General features: G+C 39.2%; 1 protein-coding gene and 1 pseudogene across 4 annotated transcripts in view; both read left to right on the top strand.

Moving 5' to 3' along the window:
- The window catches only part of DGKE (diacylglycerol kinase epsilon), a 28842-nt gene that overhangs the window by 5539 nt on the left and 1170 nt on the right, over window positions 1-22133 (top strand). Inside the window, exons 3-13 of one of the 4 annotated variants that reach the window (XM_059669554.1) lie at window positions 5057-5216; window positions 7368-7487; window positions 8823-8966; window positions 9482-9639; window positions 10245-10296; window positions 12706-12819; window positions 14648-14719; window positions 15891-16018; window positions 16242-16353; window positions 16697-16920; window positions 20095-20549. In XM_059669554.1, the coding sequence (XP_059525537.1) occupies window positions 5057-5216; window positions 7368-7487; window positions 8823-8966; window positions 9482-9639; window positions 10245-10296; window positions 12706-12819; window positions 14648-14719; window positions 15891-16018; window positions 16242-16353; window positions 16697-16876 (1240 nt within the window). In that variant the 3' untranslated portion in view covers window positions 16877-16920; window positions 20095-20549. Of the gene's footprint in view, window positions 1-5056; window positions 5217-7367; window positions 7488-8822; window positions 8967-9481; window positions 9640-10244; window positions 10297-12705; window positions 12820-14647; window positions 14720-15890; window positions 16019-16241; window positions 16354-16696; window positions 20550-22133 lie in introns of those variants that run through there. The other 3 variants (XM_059669556.1, XM_059669555.1, XM_059669557.1) reach the window with 3 other exon arrangements.
- Window positions 10314-12393, top strand: LOC132218392 (RNA transcription, translation and transport factor protein-like; annotated as a pseudogene).

Genomic DNA, 22133 nt, shown 5'->3' on the forward strand with positions numbered 1-22133 from the left:
TGGATTCTTTTTTCATTTTGCTTTTCCGGTTGGATGTTTTTTGCTTCCTCGCATTTCAAATCATTGACTTGATTCTTGCGCTCCTCTGGTCTGCTGTCGGGCGTCTGTATAATATTCGTTATTTCAGTCCGTGTGTGCTTAATTTCTAGTTGGTTCCCCAATATAAGATCGAGGGTCTTATTAGTTTTCGTGTAGAGCTCATTAAGTTTATCGGCAGCTTCTAAACAGTTCTTGAGAGACCTTAAAAGTGTGGTTCTGAACTCTATTTCTTCCATTGACAATTTTGTCCTGTTTCTTTGTCTCCGCATTTTGTTATGCTTCCTTGGTGCACCCCCTAGTGGTCTTTGTTCGCAGTCTTATAGATAAATCTTGATTGCTGTAGCTAATTCCAGGGAGGGTTTGACCTCCAGGCCAAGTGGCTATGAGATTCAGCTGTGTCAGCGGTGAGAGAACTTCTGTCCTCTAGGGAGGTGCTAATCTAACCTTTGCCTGAGGCTATCCGGCAAATGCCTCTGTGCAGGGCTTGGGCAGGGCGGGTCGAACAGGATCAACAGTGTGGGCCGGAGAGAGCAGTTATGGCGGCTCTCAGTCCTGTCCCAAGGGGCTCTGCCTCTCTGAGTCCCAGCACCCGCTGCAAAGCTCGGAGAGAAAGCTGCACTCGCTCTGACCGAAGCCAGACAGTCCCGCTTCTTCCGCCTGAGTCTGGGTCCCTAAAGACTCGCCCGGATCTGGAGCTCAGAGTCTGCGACTCCCTCCCGATTGAAAACAACAACCGCGCCCTCCGCCGCCAGCCCGCTCCGCGCGCTCCGCACCTCAGAATTTGACTTCAGCACTGCGCCTCCTCTGAGTGTCCGTATGCGTTTCTCTTTCCTCCTAGTTGTAGGACTTCCACTCAGCCAGCGCCCCTGTGGTTCTGGGTGATGTCCCTTCCGTTTTTTGGTTTCACTTTTGAAGTAGTTGTTCAAAGCAGCAAACTCTGGCGTTAACCTATGCCGCCATCTTGGTTCTCCTCTCTGATCTTAAATTTTATATCTCTGTGTTCTATTGGTATGTGTTTATGCGTTTTATTAATTATCTGAAACAGTGAAAAATAGCAAATCATCTTCTAGAACAGAAGTAGGCAAACTTTTTCTGTTAAGAGTCAAAACTACGTTATTTTAGGTTTTGCAGATCATGTGGTCTGTCATAATTACTTAACTCTACTATACAACATAGAACAAAGCCAGCCGTGGACAATACATAAATGAACGGGTGTAGCTGTTTACAAAAAATCAGATGGCAGGGGTATAGGTCTTTACAGCATAAAAACATTTGGATAAACTACAAAAAGAAATATAGATCTATCAAAAAATAAACTTAAGTACATTAAAAAGTAACTTTAAAAGAAAACAAACTATGCCCTAACTGGTTTGGTTCAGTGGATAGAGCATCGGCCTGTGGACTGAAGGGTCCCGGGTTCGATTCCAGTCAAGGGCATGAACCTTGGTTGCAGGCGCATCCCCAGTAGGGGGGATGCAGGAGGCAGCTGATCAATGTTTCTTTCTCATCGATGTTTCTAACTCTCTATTCCTCTCCCTTCCTCTCTGTAAAAAATCAATAAAATATATTTTTTTAAAAAAAGAAAAACTAGTTTGCAATAAATATGACAGGAAAATGTTGATATCCTACACAAAAAAAATTCATGCATTTATTAAAATATAGGGTATGAATCAGTTAACAAAAGGCCAAAAAAAATTCAACTTCACCTGGTGATCAAAGACATCCAAATGAAAACAACAAAATACTTTCTTGTCTATCAAATTATCAAAAAAAAAAAAAAAGTTAAGCCATAACCGGTTTGGCTCAGTGTATAGAGCGTCGGCCTGCGGACTGAAAGGCCCCAGGTTCGATTCCGGTCAAGGGCATGTGCCTTGGTTGTGGGCACATCCCCAGTAGGAGGTGTGCAGGAGGCAGCTGATGGATGTTTCTAGCTCTCTATCCCTCTCCCTTCCTCTCTGTAAAAAATTAATAAAATATATTTTTTAAAAAAGTCCTAATGAACAGTATTAGCAAGTGTTAAATACGATGGACATATTCGTGCACTGATACGCATATTGGGCAGACATATCAAGAACCTTAGGAAAATGCATGGCCTGTGACTCAGTATCTTGACTTCTAAGAGTCCAGAAAAATAGCCTCATTTATGTTTAAGCCTCATTTTATTTCTCATGTTATTTATACTTAGAAAAATAAACTATATGTTTGGGAGGGGAAACAGAAAAGGGGTTAAACAAATTATATCCATATGATATTACTCATTCTTTGCAAACCATGTTTTTTAGAAATATTTCATGGCATAGCCCATATTCATGATACAACGTGGGAAGAAAAAAAGTGCTATCCAGTTATATATACTACATCATATCCCTAACCTGGAAACCAAACATTTATGCACTGTAAAAATCAAGAGTAAGCACATGTAAAAGTTAAGAGTGACTATTTCTGGATGAGTTTTATTTTATGTCTTTTTCAAGAATAAGCTGATGTTAATCTCATTTTAAATACAATTTTAAAATGTATACCAATACACGAAGATATTCTAGTTTTTAGAAACTCAGGCAATTTACAAAAGAATATAGAGAAAAAAGTGAATGTTGTCATCCTTTAGTCCCACTTTCCTTCCCAGAGGAAACCACTGTGAAATAAATCAGTGAGTATCCTTTTATATTATTTTCAATGATAACATACTATTTTAAAGTTAACAGAAAGTGGGCAGAGGTACAGTACCTCAGCTGCATAAGCCATCTTTTATAGTTCGAAAGCAAGCATCAACAAAGGTTATCAGGCAAGTTATTTTACAGTTTCCTCTAACGCAGTGGTTCTCAACCTTCCTAATGCCGAGACCCATTAATACAGTTTCTCACCAAAACTGGTTTGGCTCAGTGGATAGAGCGTTGGCCTACAGACTGAAAGGTCCTGGGTTCGATTCCGGTCGAGGGTTGCGGGCACATCCCCAGTAGCACATGTGCAGGAGGCAGCTGATCGATGTTTCTCTCTCATCGATGTTTCTAACTCTCTCTCTCTCCCCCTTCCTCTCTGTAAAAAAATCAATAAAATATATTTTAAAAAAAATACAGTTCCTCATGTTGTGGTGACCCCCAACCATAAAATTATTTTTTTGCTACTTCGTAACTGTAATTTTGCTACTGTTATGAATCGTAATGTAAATATATGCTATGCAGGATGTATTTTCATTGTTACAAATTGAACATAATTGAAGCATAGTGATTAATCACAAAAACATTATGTAATTATATATGTGTTTTCCGATGGTCTTTGGCAGCCCCTGTGAAAGGGTCGTTCGACCCCCAAAGGGGTTTCGACCCACAGGTTGAGAACTGCTGCTCTAACAGATAATGCAGATAACTCTTCTTTCAGCAGTAAATAGCAGTAATTACTTGACAAATCTGAACATCCAACCAGAAAAAAAACAACCTTAAATTAGAAGGCTAAATTGTTGATCTGGGGAAGAAAGAGTAATTATCCTTTTTTAAAATTATTCCTTTAACTCTGACATCTGTTTTCAGCCAGCCTGCAGTCATCTGGATCGCCAGAGCTGCCTGATCTGGGAGAGGATTAACTGCTGAACAGATTAATGACAGGAACCCGGGACCTTGACCAGCATGTTCCCTGCTGGTTTCAGCACTGGTCCACACAAAGGCTGATCTGAATGTGCATGTCTTCTGTCTGTATTTCAAATGCAAACATATAGATTCATTTTGTATTAACAGCCACCAAGAAAGGGACTATTTTACTGTAGTTAGTAATATTCACAGATGGGTATATAAGTGAAGATATTTTCACATGGACCCTGAGGAAATGCTTCAAGGACCCAGGCCAGTGGGGCATTCAAGCACTAAGGACTGTAGGCCTCACAACCCTGCTTCAACCGAAGCACAAATGAATAATACCCAGAAGAGTTGTTCTAGAGCGGCTTTTGTTTATGTGGATCAGATCTACTGATATTTACCATGTTATAAATTAAAACAGAACTTTTCAATATTCATTTTTAAAAGATTGATCATGATAACAAATACTGGGTTGTTGTTTTTTTAATTTTAGAGAGGAAGGGAGAGGGAGAGAGAGAGAGAAACATCAATGATGAGAGAAAGTCATCGATCAGGTGCCTCGTGCATGCCCCACACTGGGGATCAAACCCGAAACCCGGGCATATGCCCTGATGGAAATAGAACTGTGACCTTCTGGTTCATAGGTCAACACTCAACCAGTGAGCCACTGGCCAGGCTAAATACTGCATTTTTATCAAAATGAAATAAATGAAAATCTAAAGAAAAGAGTGATGTTAGTTGTGGTACATCTCTTTGGCTTAGAAATCAGCTCAGAGTCTCCTATCTATTTCTGCATCAGTTTATTGATGTAGCACCTGTCATACAGCTTTTTGAAAACTCCACTGCACACTTTTGAGAGAATGAGGGTAAAAATAACATTATTATTATTATTATTATTATTATTATTATTATTATTATTTAAATGATTTTAACCTCACAGACACCGTGAAGGGATCTTAGGAGCCCTAAACCATCTTTTATTTTATTTTATTTTATTTTATTTTATTTTATTTTATTTTATTTTTTATTGATTTTTTACAGAGAGGAAGGGAGAGGGATAGAGAACTAGAAACATCGATGAGAGAGAAACATTGATCAGCTGCCTCCTGCACACCCTCTACTGGGGATGTGCCCAGAACCAAGGTACATGCCCTTGACCCGAATCGAACCTGGAACCCTTCAGTCTGCAGGCCGACGCTCTATCCACTGAGCCAAATCAGTTAGGGCCTAACCCATCTTTTAAAAAACACTGTCAAACTGCCAAGTATGTTTAAATTTTATTGCTCTATTTTCACTATAGGTACAATTATAAATCTTTCAGTTGCCAGATTTTATGCTCAATAGTGATGACATTACTGTTTTAGGTTTTTTGACAGAAATGATTGGTCTGCAGATCAGTAAGCTATGGTTTTAAGTTACTCATTATCTTTGTTTCTTCCACCCCTCAGGTGCATTTGGTGTCAGAAAACTGTCCATGATGAGTGCATGAGAAGTAGCTTAAAGAATGAAGCGTGTGATTTTGGAGAATTCAGAAACCTCATCATTCCACCCAGTTACTTAACCTCTATTAATCAGATGCGTAAAGACAAAAAAACAGATTATGCAATGGTAATCAGAGTTCATTTGTCCTTATGTAATTGATTTCCAGGAAGTGGTTTAAGGCATTGTGTGACCATTACAACTGTGTGTACGTGAGAAGAATCGTTATGGTAAACCATAAATTCCTACCCAGATCCTAGAGGTGTGCCACAAATGTGGGCTCTTGAGTTCTTTCATGTCTAAAAGGAAATGTTATATTAGTGGTTTCTAAATCACTGCCTGCTTCTGGACTTGGAGAACTTTTTAAATATACAGGTTCCTGAACCCACTTCCATGACCATGTCTGATTTAGTAAGTAGGTCCCAGGAATCCATCCATGTGTTTTTAAGGTTCTCAGATGATTCTGATGAACAGCTAGGTTTGGGATTCATGATTATTGTCAGTGAAAAGAAAATGTAGATTTTCCTCACACGTTGTTCTCTAGAAGAATTTTTCCGTTGGGAACTTTACACAGGGTGTCTAGAGATGCACTTACATTGCTCATTATATGATCCCACAAATAATGTTGAACATGGAAGCTGCTAACAGCACTTAACAGTATTTCTGTGTATGAAAACTGATGTAAATGTGTATCTCTCAGTCGTTATGTAGCTCTGAAGGAATAACTATAAATATTGGCATTGATTTTCTACATGAATATGCCAAAATGGTTAAACTGCTTTATTTTAAAATTAAATTGTGTCTTTTCCAAGTTAGGATTTTATATCTTAAATGTCATCTTTGTCAATATTCCTGCAAAAGAAAGGGGAATTTGAAAATTTAAAAACATTATGTTTAATGTTGTGGCACATTTTTTTAAAATATGTTTTTACTGATTTCTTTTTTAGAGAGAGCGGGAGGGGAATAGAGAGAGAAGCATTGATCTTCTGCCTTCTGCATGCCCCCCACTGGAGATCGAGCCTGCAACATGGGCATGTGCCCTGACCAGGAATTGAACTTCAACCTCCTAGTTCATGGGTTGATGCTCAACCACTGAGCCATCCTGACCAGGCTGTGATACATATTTTTAAATGTACAATCCCTAGCCCTGTCCTGCATGGCTCAGTTGGTTGGAGTGTCTCCCATACATTGAAGGGTCTCTGGTTTGATTCCCTGTCAAGGAACATAGGTTCCTTGTAGCTTCAATCCCAGTCTCGGCATGTACAGGAGGCAACTAATCAATGTTTTTCTCTCATATTGATGGTTGTTTTTTTTTTCACTCTCTCTCTCTGTCTCCTCTCCCTCTCTCTCTGGAATCAATTAAAAAAAAAATATCCTCAGGTGAGGATTTAAAAAATTATAATAAAGGTAAGTAAATAAATGTACAACCGTTATGTATTTTAATTTACTCTGAGATCACAAGGAGTAAGAATTGCTAAGAAAAACACACACAAAACAACTCCATTCATGTTTCCATCCACAAGGAGAAGGGGAGAGAAAATAAATTTTTAGGTTAGAAAAACATTAATTTCATTTGACTTTGGGCTTTGTACAAGTCTGGATTCTTTCATCTATTTCCGAGTACCCATTTGAAAAAAGCAAATAAACTTGCAAACTATATATTAGACTATATCCAGAAAAGGACAGTCAAGGTAAAAGAGCAGAGAAAGTCATTGTCCATTCTATGAAAGGTCAAAAGAACTTGAAATGCATTGTCTAGGAGACAAGACTAATGAAAGATAATATGCTACAGGTGTTTGAGCACAGCATTATAGGGAAAAACAAGTAAAATTTCTAGTTGCTTCAGAAAATGAAATTAGAACATTGAATAAAAGATATTGAAAGACAGATTTTTAACTCCATTTAAGTCAAGACTGTGTAATAACTTAGCAGTAGGATGGGCTGCCTTGTTAGTGAGTTCTTACATGCGTATCTAAGCATACACTGGAGGACTTAACTAGAATAATGTACAAGAGAATTGTACATTACGTGGAAGTTAAATTAGTTCATCTTTAAGGTCCCGCCCTGTTCTTTGATTTTTATATTGTATTTGTTGTTCTGGGATAGTTGTTTTTCTCTCAGCAAATTACAGCACTGTTATCAAGAAATGAAAAATTGAGGGGTAGGGTAGGTGGGGGAAGGTATAGGAAGGATAAATGGTGATGGAAGGAGACTTGACTAGAACACAATACAATGTACAGATGAGATATTTAACTCTTTCATTCACCTTAATTTTTTTAGCTAGCCTCTAAGCTTGGGAAGCAATGGACTCCATTAATAATCCTGGCCAACTCTCGTAGTGGAACTAACATGGGAGATGGACTATTGGGAGAATTCAGGATCCTTCTAAACCCAGTCCAGGTATCTAAAGAGAAAACCTTCCTTTCAGTGTTAATCTTTTCATTTTAGCTTTTCATTTTTCCTAAATTATAATGGTTATTAATTCTTTCAACCAGTAGTCACCTGATTGTAGGCAAGAATAATTATAAAAGTATCAAACTATTCTAATATATTGAGAAAGGAACTCATGGTGAAGGTATAAAATGGTGCAGCCATGTTAGATAACAGTTTGGAGGTTTCTTAAAAAATTAAACATATAGCCTGGCCAGTGTGGCTCAGTGGTTGAGCGTTGACCTATGAACCAGGAGGTCACGGTTTGATTCCTGGTCAGAGCACATGCCCGGGTTCAATCTACCCAAGGGAAATGAAAACATGTTTCACAAAGACTTTTATGCAAATATTCATAGCAGCATTATAGCCAAAAAGTAGAAACAGCCCACCTATCCAAGAAGCCAAATGCAAGGGGCCCATATTGTATGATTTGATGTATGATCTCCCCGGAAAAGGCAAATCTGTAGAAACAGTACATTCGTGGTCGCCTGAGGTAGGAAATCGGAAGTGACTGCACCTGGACACTGAGGGATCTTATCAGAGCGACGGAAGTTCTAAAGTGCTGATGCACAGCTCAGTAAACTTCCTAACAGTCATTGAATTGTTCACTTGAAATGGGTGAATTTCATTAGATGTAAATTATACCTCAGTTAAAAAATAAGGATAAAACAATTGCGCCATTGAAATTGAAGTTACGTGCTAGCAGCTTCTGCTTTGAAAAACTAAACAACCCATTGTGCAACAATCGAAGACGCACTGATGTTTTTCCTTCCAATGTGTATTTTTCCCTTTCAACATTATACATTAAGTAAAAAGGATGTAAAGGAAAAGAAAAGTCTAACATGGAGCCTGGCATATTGTTACAGATCAGTGCATTGCAGCCAGTCTTTTACTTAACCATGTCTATACCATCTACAGCAGCAGTTCTCAACTTGTGGGTTGAGACCCTTTTGGGGGTCGAATGACCCTTTCACAGGGGTCGCCTAAGATCATCGGAAAACACATATATAATTACATAATGTTTTTGTGATTAATCACTATGCTTTAGTTATGTTCAATTTGTAACAATGAAAATACATCCTGCAGAGCATATATTTACATTATGATTCATAACAGCAGCAAAATTACAGTTATGAAGTAGCAACGAAAATAACTTTATGGTTGGGGTCACCACAACATGAGGAACTGTATTAAAGGGTCGCAATATTAGGAAGGTTGAGAACCACTGATCTAGAGGGAAGTCATGCTGACAAGTGGAGGACAGTGTTGGATAAAAATAATTGTTTTCTTTTCTTTCATTTTTAGGTTTTTGATGTAACTAAAACTCCCCCCATCAAAGCCCTACAACTTTGTACTCTTCTTCCTTATCACTCAGCTCGAGTACTTGTGTGTGGAGGGGATGGGACTGTGGGCTGGGTCCTGGATGCCGTTGATGAAATGAAGATTAAGGTACCAACCTCTAAGACAGTAACGGCAAACATTTTGAGCTTGGCATGTCAGCATTTTGAAAAACCGTAACTTAACTCTGGTGCCGTGACACATATAGAAATTTTTTGATATTTGCAACCATAGTAAAACAAAGACTTATATTTTTGATATTTATTTTATATATTTAAATGCTATTTAACAAAGAAAAATCAACCAAAAAAATGAGTCTGTGTGTCACCTCTGATACACGTGTCATAGGTTCGCCATCACTGCTAAGATCTGAGTGAGAAGTCATACGTTAGGCTGAGTACTTGCCTTTCACATGAGCACTAAGATAATTATACAAGATTTTTGGTTATATTTTTTATTTGCAGATGAATATGAGAAGACTGCCAATTTGGTATATTATGATTAAGCAGTTAGAATAAACTTTAGCAAAACAACATTCAGTTGTTATATTTATATCTTTATTGCTTCCGTCATTAAGTTTTACCAAATGTTATTACTGTACAAATAGACTATCTTCCATATTCTAGGGGCAAGAAAAATACATCCCACAAGTTGCAGTCTTGCCTCTGGGAACAGGCAATGATCTATCCAATACATTGGGCTGGGGCACAAGTTACACGGGTGAAATCCCAGTTGCCCAGGTCTTAAGAAATGTGATGGAAGCAGATGGAATTAAACTGGACAGGTAAGTTGCACTTCCCCAAAAAAAGTAGAATTTTGAGCTTTGAGAATTTTGTTTGGTTTATAAATGAAGTCTTGTATAAATTATAAAGTTAAATGTAATTTAAAAGTGAAAGACTATGTTAGTTGTACTTATACATAGATGATGGTGTTTTGTTTTGTTGCTGTAATATTTCTTGTTATATAAGGACTGAAGTCACAAGTTAGGCTGAATACTTATCTCAGAATTTGCATACTCAGATGTGCTTATTTTTCAAATGCTATTTTATTTTTTTAATATTTGTATTGATTTCAGAGAGGAAGGGAGAGGGAGAGAGAGATAGAAACATCAATGATGAGAGAGTATCATTGATTGGCTGCCTCCTGCATGCCCCCTACTAGGGATCGAGCCCACAACCAGAGTGTGTGCCCTTGACCAGAATCAGACCTGGAACCTTCCAGTCCACAGTCCAGTGCTTTGTTCACTGAGCCAAACCAGCTAGGTCTCAAATGCTATTTTAATAGAAGGACCTCCTCTCCCAGGCATCCAGAGTTGATTGCTATAATTGTAGTTAATTGGCAGTCAATTTGGAAATAATCGTGAATTTTTTTAACTTCTCTGTTTTTCAGATGGAAAGTTCAAGTAACAAATAAAGGATACTACAACCTGAGAAAACCCAAGGTATGTGGTGGGGTTTTTTTTATTATTATTGATTTCAGAAAGGAAGTGAGAGAGAGATAGAAACATCAATGATGAGAGAGAATCACCCATTGGCTGCCTCCGGCACTCTTCCCCCAACTGGGCATGTGCTCTGACTGGAATCGAACCATGACCTCCTGGTTCATAAGTCAATGCTTAACCAGTGAGCAACACTGGCCGGGCAACCTAAGGTATGTTTTTAGGGCTTCAGTTGGGAGTACTTTCAGCGAACATGATGGAGAGCCTCCACAGTATGAGATGCGGCAGTGGCGGGGGCACAGGGATGGAGGGTTTCCCTGTAGGGAGCTGCTTATGGAGCAGAAGAGACCCATGTGCTTGGGCGTCAGGCACAGCTCCCAGGCTGGACAGTACAGAGTGCTGTGGGTGGGAGCAGCGCAAGGTGCTTAGTTCTGCCCTGGAAGCTCAGACAGGGGAAGGAAGCCACATGTGAGTTGATCCTTAAAAGGTAAATACAATTTAGATCAACAGAGAAAGGATCAGTACTTTGCAGGCAGAAGAATAGAGACGAGAGGGTACAAATCATAGTTAGCAAATAGCAAATCATAAAGACAAGAGCAGATCTGTATTTTTAAAAAGATGCTCTGGCTCTCACCGCATCACCGTCACCCATGCAAGGGCCATTCCTCACCTCTCTCCTGCCGAAGTCCGGGGGACCAGAACAAGAAGCCAGGACTGTATTCCCACACAAGCTAATGGCTTTCGACTACCACAACCCTGCTGGCTTCAATTGCAAAGATGAAGCAGAATTTAGAAACTTTATTGTTTGGCTCGAAGACCAGAAAATCAGACACTACAAGACTAAAGACAGGGGTAACTTAAGAGACATCTAAAGCAGTGACTGACCCAAGTTCTTTGAAAAGCATCTCACAGATGTTAGCTGTCCTTTCAAGAGTCAAGACTGACAAGAAGCAGTTGGCTGGCTTATTGGTTTAGCTGTTAGACTTGAATGTGGAGATAATTCTGCAAAACACAGGGACTCGGTTCCTGATAATACAAAAAATACCAGCAATGCAGCTAAAAATGCAGAACCATTGATCAGTTGGGGTGTAAACAATCCCGATTCTACGGTTGGTGGAACGACTTTGACCTTCGGATTCAGCGTCTTGATGATTACTTGGTAATGCTTAATGTAACTCTCATTCTGGCCCAGGAGCCTGACAAAGGATGCCGCTGCTAAGCATCACACGAAGGAAGGGTTGCCTGTTGCTTTAGACAAGCACATTCTTGGTTTTGACACAGGAGATGCAGTTCTTAATTCGATTGCTTCGCAGAGAAGAGCTCAAAGAGCCACAGACACAAATTAATGAAGCCATAGTAGCTGTTCAGGCAGTTATTGCCGATCCAAAGACAGACCACAGACTGGGGAAGTGAAAGATGAACATTTTAAGATTTCAGCCTCTCACCTACTTGGAATATAGTTGGGAACTATGTATGGCCTGGTATGTCTTTCAAAATTAAACGCCACATTTTCAAGGGAAGAATCTCAGAAAATCAACTATTTTGAAGTAGAATTGACAAGACTTGGCACCCGACTGGTACTAGGGGGAGAGAAAAAATAGTATTTACTACTAGATTTCTAGTTTTCATGACTGGGTGCATGGAAATGACATTAAGATACAAAAAATAGAGTTTCAGGTTTGCGTAGGAAGAAAATGAGTTAGATTTTGAGCTTCTCAACCTGAGGCCATGGTGCACTGAACAAGAAGCTGGACATTCAGGCTTATTCTCAGGAACAAGACAGAGCTGGAGATGTAGGCTGAGGAATCCAGGCTGGGCCAGGAGGTCAGATAAACTAAGGGGGTTCTGGGAGCCTGGGTTGAGACTGATAGAAGCAAACGCAACAGGAACACAGGAGTGGAAAGCCCAGGTGCAAAGTACAGTCACTCTACTTGATGAGATCTGAGATGTAGCATATTAAACAGAAGTGGGAAGGGAAACTCACATCTGTAATCATCAGCCTTTGAACTGAAGCTTTCTTTCTAAACATGCTGGATAGCATAAAATAGCTCTATGGGGACAGGAAATGCAGAAAGTATTAAATTGTCATAAAGAACATAAAAACAGCCAAAACTGGTTTGGCTCAGTGGATAGAGCGTCGGAATGTGGACTGAAGGGTCCCGGGTTCGATTCCGGTCAAGGGCATGTGCCTGGGTTGCGGGCACATCCCCAGTGGGAGATGTGCGGGAGGCAGCTGGTCGATGTTTCTCGCTCATAGATGTTTCTAACTCTCTCTCTCCCTTCCTCTCTGTAAAGAATCAATAAAATATATTAAAAAAAAAAAAAGAACATAAAAACAGATTTACATATTGAATACATGACACAGGCTTAAACCGAAGCAAATCTCTTGCTAAATCTTACCCTTTTCCACAGGAATTCACAATGAACAACTACTTTTCTGTTGGACCTGACGCCCTCATGGCTCTCAATTTTCACGCTCATCGCGAGAAGGCACCATCTCTGTTTTCTAGCAGAATTCTTAATAAGGTGTGTTGGATAAAATAACATTTCCTGCTTACACCGAAGGTACAGTAAAAATCAATAGTTCCTTATATCTAGCACCCTTTCAAGTAGATTCAGACAGAACTAACTTAGGGAAACACTGGCCTGCTCTGTTTTGTGTAAGACTGTCAAATTATATCTTTAAGTGTATTTGATTAAAGTATTTTATAATTATGGCAAAATTTTTTGATTTAAAGTTGGAATATTTTACAGCATATTTTGCTTAAAGGCAACTAAGTCAAGTATACAATAGCTTATCTTACTTAAATGGCAACTGATATTGGAAAGAAATTTTAGGCAGGATACATTTTAGGTGAAGTTGTTAATGGAAAAAATAGATTCCATTGGCATGGAAAAAACTGGGAAAGGCAGGTAAGGGAAGGGAAGGAACACTTTTAACCACGAGCATCACTCTGGTTTCTAGTACAGGTGATTCTTCTGGTGGGAGTTTGGTCTTGGAGTTTCTTAATGACTGTTAGTGACTGCGCAATAGGATATGAAAAATAAATGAAAACAATTTTGTTCCTGGTTCTGTTTTACAAATATTTCAGATTTACAAATAGTTTCCTTTTATTAATGTAGGTACTAATGCAGTAAGTACTACTGTTTATATCATTGGTAATTAACTACATTTTTAGTGCTTCCAATCAACTTTGCACCCTTTTTATATTCTAAAGCAATTATAAAATATTCCTAGATTTATCTGTATTACTTTCCGTAAGTAATCTGAAATTCTAGAAAAAGGTGGAATTTTTTAATTTTAATGTATTTCTTTATAAAATGTAGCTTTGTTGTAGTTGTTGTTGTTGTTAATCCTCACTCACCCAAGGATATTTTTTCCATTGATTTTTTTAGAGAAAATGAAAGGTAAGGAGGGAGGGGGAGAGTGAGAAAGAAATATCAATGTGAGAGAGACATTGATTGGTTGCCTTCCACATGCCCCAACCAGAGCCGGGGATCCAACCTGCAACCCAGGTATGTGCCCTTGACCAGGAATCAAACCCAAGACACTGCCCTAGCTGGTTTGGTTCAGTGGGTATAGTTTTGGCCTGTGGACTGAAGGGCCTCGGATTTGATTCTGGTCAACAGCACATGCCTTGGTTGCCAGCTTGATTCCAGGCCAGTCAGGGAGCATGCAAGAGGCATCAAGTTGATGTGTCTCTCACATCGATGTATCTCCACCCCCCCCCCACCCCCACTCTCTCTAAAAATCAATGGAAAAATATCCTCAGATGAGGATTAACCCCCAAAAAAATGTTTTTTAAAAAAAAGCCCCAAGACACTTGGGTGCACGGGCCAACATTCTAACCACTAAGCAATACCAACCAGGGTGAAAACTTAGGTGTTTTTTTTTTAATAAGCTGGGGGAAAACATTATTTAGGCACAAACCACCTCTATCCCATATTCCTCCTGAAAAACAGGCTGAACTCAAAAGTAATGGTGCCGCCCTAACCGGTTTGGCTCAATGGATAGAGCATCGGCCTGCGGACTGAAAGGTCCCAGGTTCGATTCCGGTCAAGGGCATGTACCTTGGTTGCGGGCAAATCCCCAGTAGGAGGTGTGCAAGAGGCAGCTGATCGATGTTTCTCTCTCATCGATGTTTCTAACTATCTCTCTCCCTTTCTCTCTGTAAAAAATCAATAAAATATATTTTTTAAAAAAAAGTAATGGTGCATAATCCACAGTGTCTAATCCACTCTGAGGAAACATGACTCAGCACTCAGGGCAGGGAGCTTTGGTTCTGTGTCTTTTTCTTGCTTACAGGACTTGTTAGATTGCTTTACTATCATATTTTCTGTTTATTTCTCATAGGCTGTTTACTTATTCTATGGAACCAAAGATTGTTTAGTGCAAGAATGTAAAGATCTGAATAAAAAAGTTGAGGTAAGCTTTTAAAGTTTAGGTGCTCTCTGGATAATGAACATTGTTTTAACAGAAATGCTGAATTTCTGACATATTTTGCTAACATATATGAAGTATTTATTGTGTGACAGACACTTTACTAACTGCTTTATCCCACATTATCCCACTAAATTAAATAATTACAAAAACACATGTAAAATCAGGATTTGACCCCGGCTTTATATAGCTCCAGAGTCTGTTTTAACTCTATGCTAAACAATTTCCATTCATACATGATGACAAGTGTGAAATTATTTAACACAGTGCCTGACTCATCATGGACTCTAGGGGGAGGTTTGACCCAAATTTTAATTCATATTACCACATGCATCTCTCTCACAAAATAAAAAATATGAGCAGTAAAAATAGGATATTAACGATTGCTTACTGCTACAATATCCCTGACATCATAATATGGCAAAGACTTGTATATATTCCTTGCTTGCTTCCAAAAAGAATTTGTAATTGTTAATAGCACTGACAAAGCCATTAATACAGAGAAACCTACAACTAGTAAAATACGTAAAAAGGGAAGAGCTCACAGCCTTTGCAGCCACAGCACAGAGGAATGGCAAGATTGCCCATTAAAAAAGCTTCCTTCTGCTTTAGCATATTTCCTTTGTGTTAGGCTGTGATAGCGTTGGTAGAATGAAGCATGGGAGGTAGCACTTTATTTTTTGTCTGATCCTTTATTTATACAAAAATTTTAGTGAAGCCGCCTACAAAATGCACTGTCCTAGGTACTGGGGATACAGCGGTGAACCCCTGTTGTCACTAACTTGTAGTCTAGAGCAGCCGTCGCCAACCGGTGGTCTGCGGACCACTGGTGGTCCGTGAGGTCCGAAAGGTTGGTGACGGCTGGTCTAGAGAGAAGAAAGACATTCAAACCACATTGCAATACAGTAAAAGAATGGGATTTAACAAAAAGGATGTGATTGATGACCTTGTGGGGAAAATCCATCTGTTGTCATTCGTTTATTATAATAAACATTGCACAGATGTGAGAGGCCAGATTACCATGAGTGAGGAAGTAGTCTTCCCTTACACATGCATCTCTCACATCTCATGTATGTGAAAGTGGACGTGAATTCTAAGTGGATATGTCTGCAAATCAAGTGCCCTGTAGTAACTAACTGCTTGGATTTCTTTAAAGCTAGAACTGGATGGTGAGCGAGTGGAACTGCCTAATTTGGAAGGTATTATTGTTCTGAACATTGGATACTGGGGCGGTGGCTGCAGACTATGGGAAGGGATGGGAGATGAGACTTACCCCCTAGCCAGGTACGTACATTTGCGATCTGCTATTTTATGTCACTGTGTTCTGCTTTTAAGCAGTCTGTTCTTCATAGACATTTTTTCCTCAGATTTTCTTTCTTGTATACTTCATTAACGTAAATATTTAATAAGTTGATGATCAACCTATGTTAAAAAAAATAACTGTCCTAACATGGCTGATTTTATTTTATTGCATCGTATAATCCAAATTTCCTTTTTCTAATTTTAGGCATGACGATGGTTTACTGGAAGTCGTCGGAGTATATGGGTCTTTCCACTGTGCTCAGATTCAAGTGAAATTGGCAAACCCTTTTCGAATAGGACAGGCACACACAGTGCGGGTAGGTGAACGTGCGCTAACAGGCTAGTCGGTCCGTCCATTTCTAAGCCCTTGATCCGTCGCTTTCCTTACGCAGTGCTTACTCCTATGCAGTCCATCAGCCTCCATGAGGGGCTTGAGTGGGATGGGGAAGAAACAGCAAATAGGGCCGTCAGTCCAGTTGAAGAAATAAAGTGTTCATTGGGAAAGAATCCTTTAAACAAGCAAGGAAGAAAAATATATCCAGATTGATTTTCTCAGACTGAAATGCTAAGGAGGTTTAAGGACTATGGATGATATTTTAAGGAAGACCTTTCTGAGCTTTTGGGGACTGACTTTTCTAATTCTTTGTTCCCTGACACCAGCTGATTTTGAAGTGCTCGATGATGCCAATGCAGGTGGATGGGGAGCCCTGGGCCCAAGGGCCCTGCACTGTTACCGTCACTCACAAGACACATGCGCTGATGCTGTCTTTCTCCGGAGAACAAACGGATGATGACATCTCTAGTCACTCAGATCAAGAGGATGTCAAGGATACTGAGTAGCTGGATGAGGAAATTAAAACTTACAATAGAATGCTCACAAACAAGTAAATGCATATTCATCCAGAAGTAGGAATTCCCTATCAACTATTTAGTCTTCATTTCACCAGTAGTATGAGTACACATTTCTGTAAATATCATTCCAAAAACAGCCAAACTTGCAGTTGTTTACTAATGCCTGCTTTTTGTTTTTGTTTTTAGCAAACACTTTGATCATATGGTCCTCATTTAAAATGTCACAGAACTGTACATGAAGGTGGAGAGTCTTTTTCGTGGCTTTATGCTTGAGCGTGAGGCTCACTGAAGGGTATCCCTCCTTCTTTATTCTTGAACCACACGTTTGATGGACATAGTATACATCCAACAAGATGTGGGTGGGAAAATCACTTCCATCTTAATTTTTAATGTGGTGACACCATAACATTTTCAACATTAACTTGCTTTTTTGAAAGGGAATGGTTGGTTTCCAGCCAGTGTGGTTAAGCTGGGCCCTCCTGCAGCATGTGCCTCCTAAGAGTTCCTACAGCCCAGCATCTAGTGGGTCCATAGTGTTTATTTCCAGGAAACCCTAAAAAGAGAAATGTAAAGGAAAGACTATACTGGAAATTTTTGTTATGGTTTTTATTTTAGGAATACTCTCAGACCCCCAAGTGTTTGGTTAACCCCGGTAATGACCATGTTGAGCTGCTGAAATTCAGCATCTTGCTAGAACCCAAGGCAGCCAAGAGAGAGCCACACAGGCGAATTGGTGAAAATTAGCATAATACTTTGGATTGAAAGTTATGGGTTCCAAGCTGGACAGTTCACCCACTCACTTCTCTTTTTATTAAAAGATAATGTAATCAATTCAAGAAAAGTGTAGTAAAGAAAATTTACTAGTCATATTAATTTCTCAAAAACAGTTTAATAATGAGTAATAAGTGGTCTTCTTACAGTAGTCTTTTATAGCCAAAGTACTTAACAGAATTTCCCCTTGGGGCAATGGTATTATCCTCTGCTAAAAATGTTTCTATCATATTTATTTTTAAGAGAGAGATGTATTTTTTATTTTACTTATTTATTTTCTTTATTGTGGTAACCTGTGTCTAGTGTTTATAGTATATAGCTTTATTTAATAAGTTTATTGATCACATAAATTCTAGTCACAATCAGAAATGTGGCCTATTGACTAAGTAACTAAAACCCATAATTTAATTACCGTGACACATATTCTCATTCTTCAGAAATACTCCTCAATTTAAAAGGGGGTGGTGAAAGCACTGACAAACTACTCTTAGATAATTGAATGTTTTGTTTCACTGTTTTATTTGACCCTCAATTGCCAAAATCTTACTGAAGGGCTAGTCCCATGGTTATCCATTAGGGGTGCTCTTCTGTTGTTAACCAACCTGCTCCGTCCTTCTGGGGTTCAGCAGACCCACTGGGCCTCCAGCCTGGTGTTTCTCTAACAAATGGCCTGTCTTATTGCTCTTGCATAACATTAATCTCTGAAAGATTAAAATGTGTCCCCAAAAACAACATCAGCTCTCCTTAAGGATCTATTATGATTCTGTCATCCATGAATTACTGTAAACTTAACTTTCAGTCACTAAAGGTAAGGCCCAGGAACAACCTACTGCTGAATACAATGCTTAGTACATTATATAAAGTACTTTCATTCTGCTCAAATTAATTCCCACATCTCATCAGGAAATGTTAAAGTCTAGTACTGAGAGATTTCTGTGAGCAGATCTGGTCTCACCTTACTCATGCACCCATATAGTGATGGGAGATCATGTTTTGAGTATAATGAGTTTTATTCTTTAATTCATGGTCAGAATTGTTACACATTATCACCTTTTACAAATATGGCTGAGCAAAAGTTAAGTAAGCTTACAGTTGTGAGTTGGCAAAACACTTTATTCTTGTATTTATTAATTATTGTATTATTTTTCCATATAAACTAATGTAAACCTACTTTTGTCCACCCCTGTATACTGTTAAATTCACTTTCAAATACATATATAGGCATGTGTCTTGTTTTAAATAATCTACAATTTACAAGACTCATGTTTACAAGTTATATATTAGGGTAGCGATTGTTTACGTTACTGGGGATTCTACAGATTGCAAAAGATAATCTGCCCCAAGAGTTTCCTGTTTCATTTGGAATTGTCTTGATTTTTTTTTTTTCCAGAGAGGAAGGGAGAGTGGGAAAGAGAGAGAAACATCAATGATGAGAGAGAATCATTGACTGGCTGCCTCCTGCACACCCCACACTGGGGATCAAGCCTGCAACCCAGGCATGTGCCCCAACCGGGAATGGAACCATGACCTCCCGGTTCATAGGTTGATGCTCAACCACTGAGCAACTGGCTGAGCTTGATTTTTTTTTTTTTTAATAGCTTCTATAGTCTCAGGAAGAAATATACGAAGTAAAGCATATCTCCATGTCTGTCTTGACTTCTCTCATCTTTTATTGTCCTCACACATTCCTAACTCCTGGTAGACTTAGTGGCTTAAATACTGAATACCTGGCAGCTCTAATGGATCCCTTATGTAAGTAAATGGTGATCATTTCCATGCTTGGTTACGTTTAATAGAAACCAGACTGACTTGTGTTTTAAAGTACAGGTTGTCTAATGGGAAGAGTACATGACCTTAAGTGCGTTTTAGGCTTCTGCAACCATTAGCTGTGATCCTTAATGTCACTAATGTTTATAAAAAGTTTATAGTCAAAAGTATTTATTTTTATTTTTTAAGGTGTGTCAGAAACATGTATAGTATTTGCTTTTTGAAATGTGTTTGCCTACTTAGAGTTATAAAATATACTGTGACTCAGAAATTGTAAAGTCCTTTTTGCACTGTAAAAATGAATACGACCAGCATGTGGAAGCAAAGATAGTTTGCATTTGTAATATAAAGCAAAATTGTATTTAACATACATTATGGAATTTTAAATTGGCAACAACTAAACTTTGAAGGTTATATTAATTTACAGATTCCTGTGGATCCGAACACATAATCTGCATTGTTCAGCTGAAAAGCTCAATAGAATGGGTGACAGTTTTGGGTGGTTTTCCCTTGAAATGATAGTATTGAATCAAGAACCAGCACTTTATATTCACTTTTTTTTTAATTCTGCCTAATTGTGGACAGTGAAATGTAGATAGGTTTCTTTTAAAAATTTAGAAATTTGAAAAGAAAACATAGTAGTTAGGTTGCTTTTCTTGTTCCTCTAGCATTGTCCAGGCAAGCTGGCATCCAGGTCAGATGAGATTGGGAGGAAATGCCTGGAGTAAGAAAAGGCCTTTGTGCAGTGGATGACAATGACTCATAAGGACATTTGCTCTCATTTCTCCAGCTCTGGCTCTTTCTCTTTACTTTGATCTCCTGCAGGCAAATGGGCAGTCATCTGTAATTCTGTTCTCTGCACAGTTAGAGCAGCCTGGGCCCCTCGCCCGATCACTCTTGCAGGAGAACTGGCTGAATCAGATCTCTGAATCCTCAGGACTGAGGACGCTTGTGAGGCTCCACGTAAGCAGCCAGCTGGCCTCTTGCACTTTCTCGCCCTCTGGCCACATGCTGTGTACCTACCACTTAATTACCCTGTGTTAATTGCTTTTGTTGTGTTGGGTCTGTATTGTGGTCACTGCCTACAGACAGAAATGTGAATTAAAGCATCTGAAATGTTGAAGATGTCTGTTTTTTCATACAATTAAAAATGCAACACTTACTAGTAAAAAGTATGACCCTGCCCTGGCCTGTGTGGTTCAGTTGGGTGAGCGTTGTCCCATGCAAGAAGTTGCCAGTTCAATGCTCGGGTTGCCAGTAGGGGGCGGGCAGAAGGCCAACCCATCGATCTTTCTCTCCCCTCCTCTCTCTCTAAAATAAATAAAAACTTTTTAAAAAAATATATGATCCTATGTTTTTTGACACGACAATGAGAAAATAAGTGGCTTTGAGTTAGTTTCACAGAAGATGGTCCTTGGACAAACATGGTATGTGGCAAATTCTGGCTCAGATTCTTTTGGATGAAAACATATATAATTTATTTTGTATGGCTCCTGTAGCCTAGAGGCACAGAGTGTATACACACCTGAGTGACACACCGGAGAAACATAAATGAGGTGCATTCATCTCATTTTCAGTGGAAAGAGTATAGAATTTATTGAAATATCCAGGTTAAAAACCCAGCCTCTGTCACTGTTTAACATTGAGCAAGTTACTTGTTCTGCCTGAGCCTCAATTTTCTTTATAAACTTGGAGTTCATGCCCACCTCGGGGTTGCAAACTCAAATGCTCAGAGAACAAGGCAGCTGACCAGGGCAGGAGTGTGGGAGGCTGCAGTGAGCCAGAGAGCAGCTGATGGCAGGAAAGCAGGGGCATGAGGACAAAACTCCTCCCAGAAGAGAGAGACAGCCTTCTGTCATCTAATTTTTAAATAGTGGTTGGCAACAACTGATTACAGGGTCATATGGTGGCTATAGTTGGGGGGGGTGGGTTGGAGACATCTTACTAGACCTAGCAAAACGTTGCATTTGCTTCCATTGGAATTTTTATAAATCGTTACAGTTTTATCAGCTTCGATCTGGATTTCACTGCATATAATTTTTTAAATTCACTCGTTAGGCATTAGAGGAAGGGGATTCTGTGGTCCAGCTTCAGGCTGTCATCTTTACCCAGAAGCCCATTTTTACAAGTTTTTCGAAATAACTTAAAAATCACTGCTCACTTTCCTGCTTTATTTTTTGAATGATGCCAGGCATAATGCACCTTTTCTTACTCAGTAATTTTAAACATGAATTATGCTTGGCTGTGCTACCCACTGAAGTTCCCAAGGAAGGCTCTCATTATCTAAGCAACCCCTAACAACTCCGTGTTTTGACTTTTTAAGCAGCTGTACACACACAGTGAGCATCTGGGTGTTGTGCCAGAGGCTTTTACTTACTTTTGTCTCTTAGTACAGTTCTGTGAGGTAGGCACTACTAATCCATTTTACAGACTGGCAACTAACTAGGAGCTTGTTGACCCCAAGTCCTCCTCCCTGCTGCTTTTTCATCAACACAACTGCCGCCCACAGTATAAAAAAAAGTTGAGTACAGTCAGACATGCTATTGAGCTGAGCACTGGGAATACCAGGGTTTATAAATCAGCCCTCAAAGCAACTCCCCACACAAGGAAACTGGTCATATACATGCAAAGATAAATTCCTGTGGGTGGAACTCAGAGATTTTTGATGGGCTGAATGTGTAATAACATTGCCTATAAAGAATTTAAT

This window comes from Myotis daubentonii, chromosome 16, assembly GCF_963259705.1.
Source record: "Myotis daubentonii chromosome 16, mMyoDau2.1, whole genome shotgun sequence".
Classification (NCBI taxonomy): domain Eukaryota; kingdom Metazoa; phylum Chordata; class Mammalia; order Chiroptera; family Vespertilionidae; genus Myotis; species Myotis daubentonii.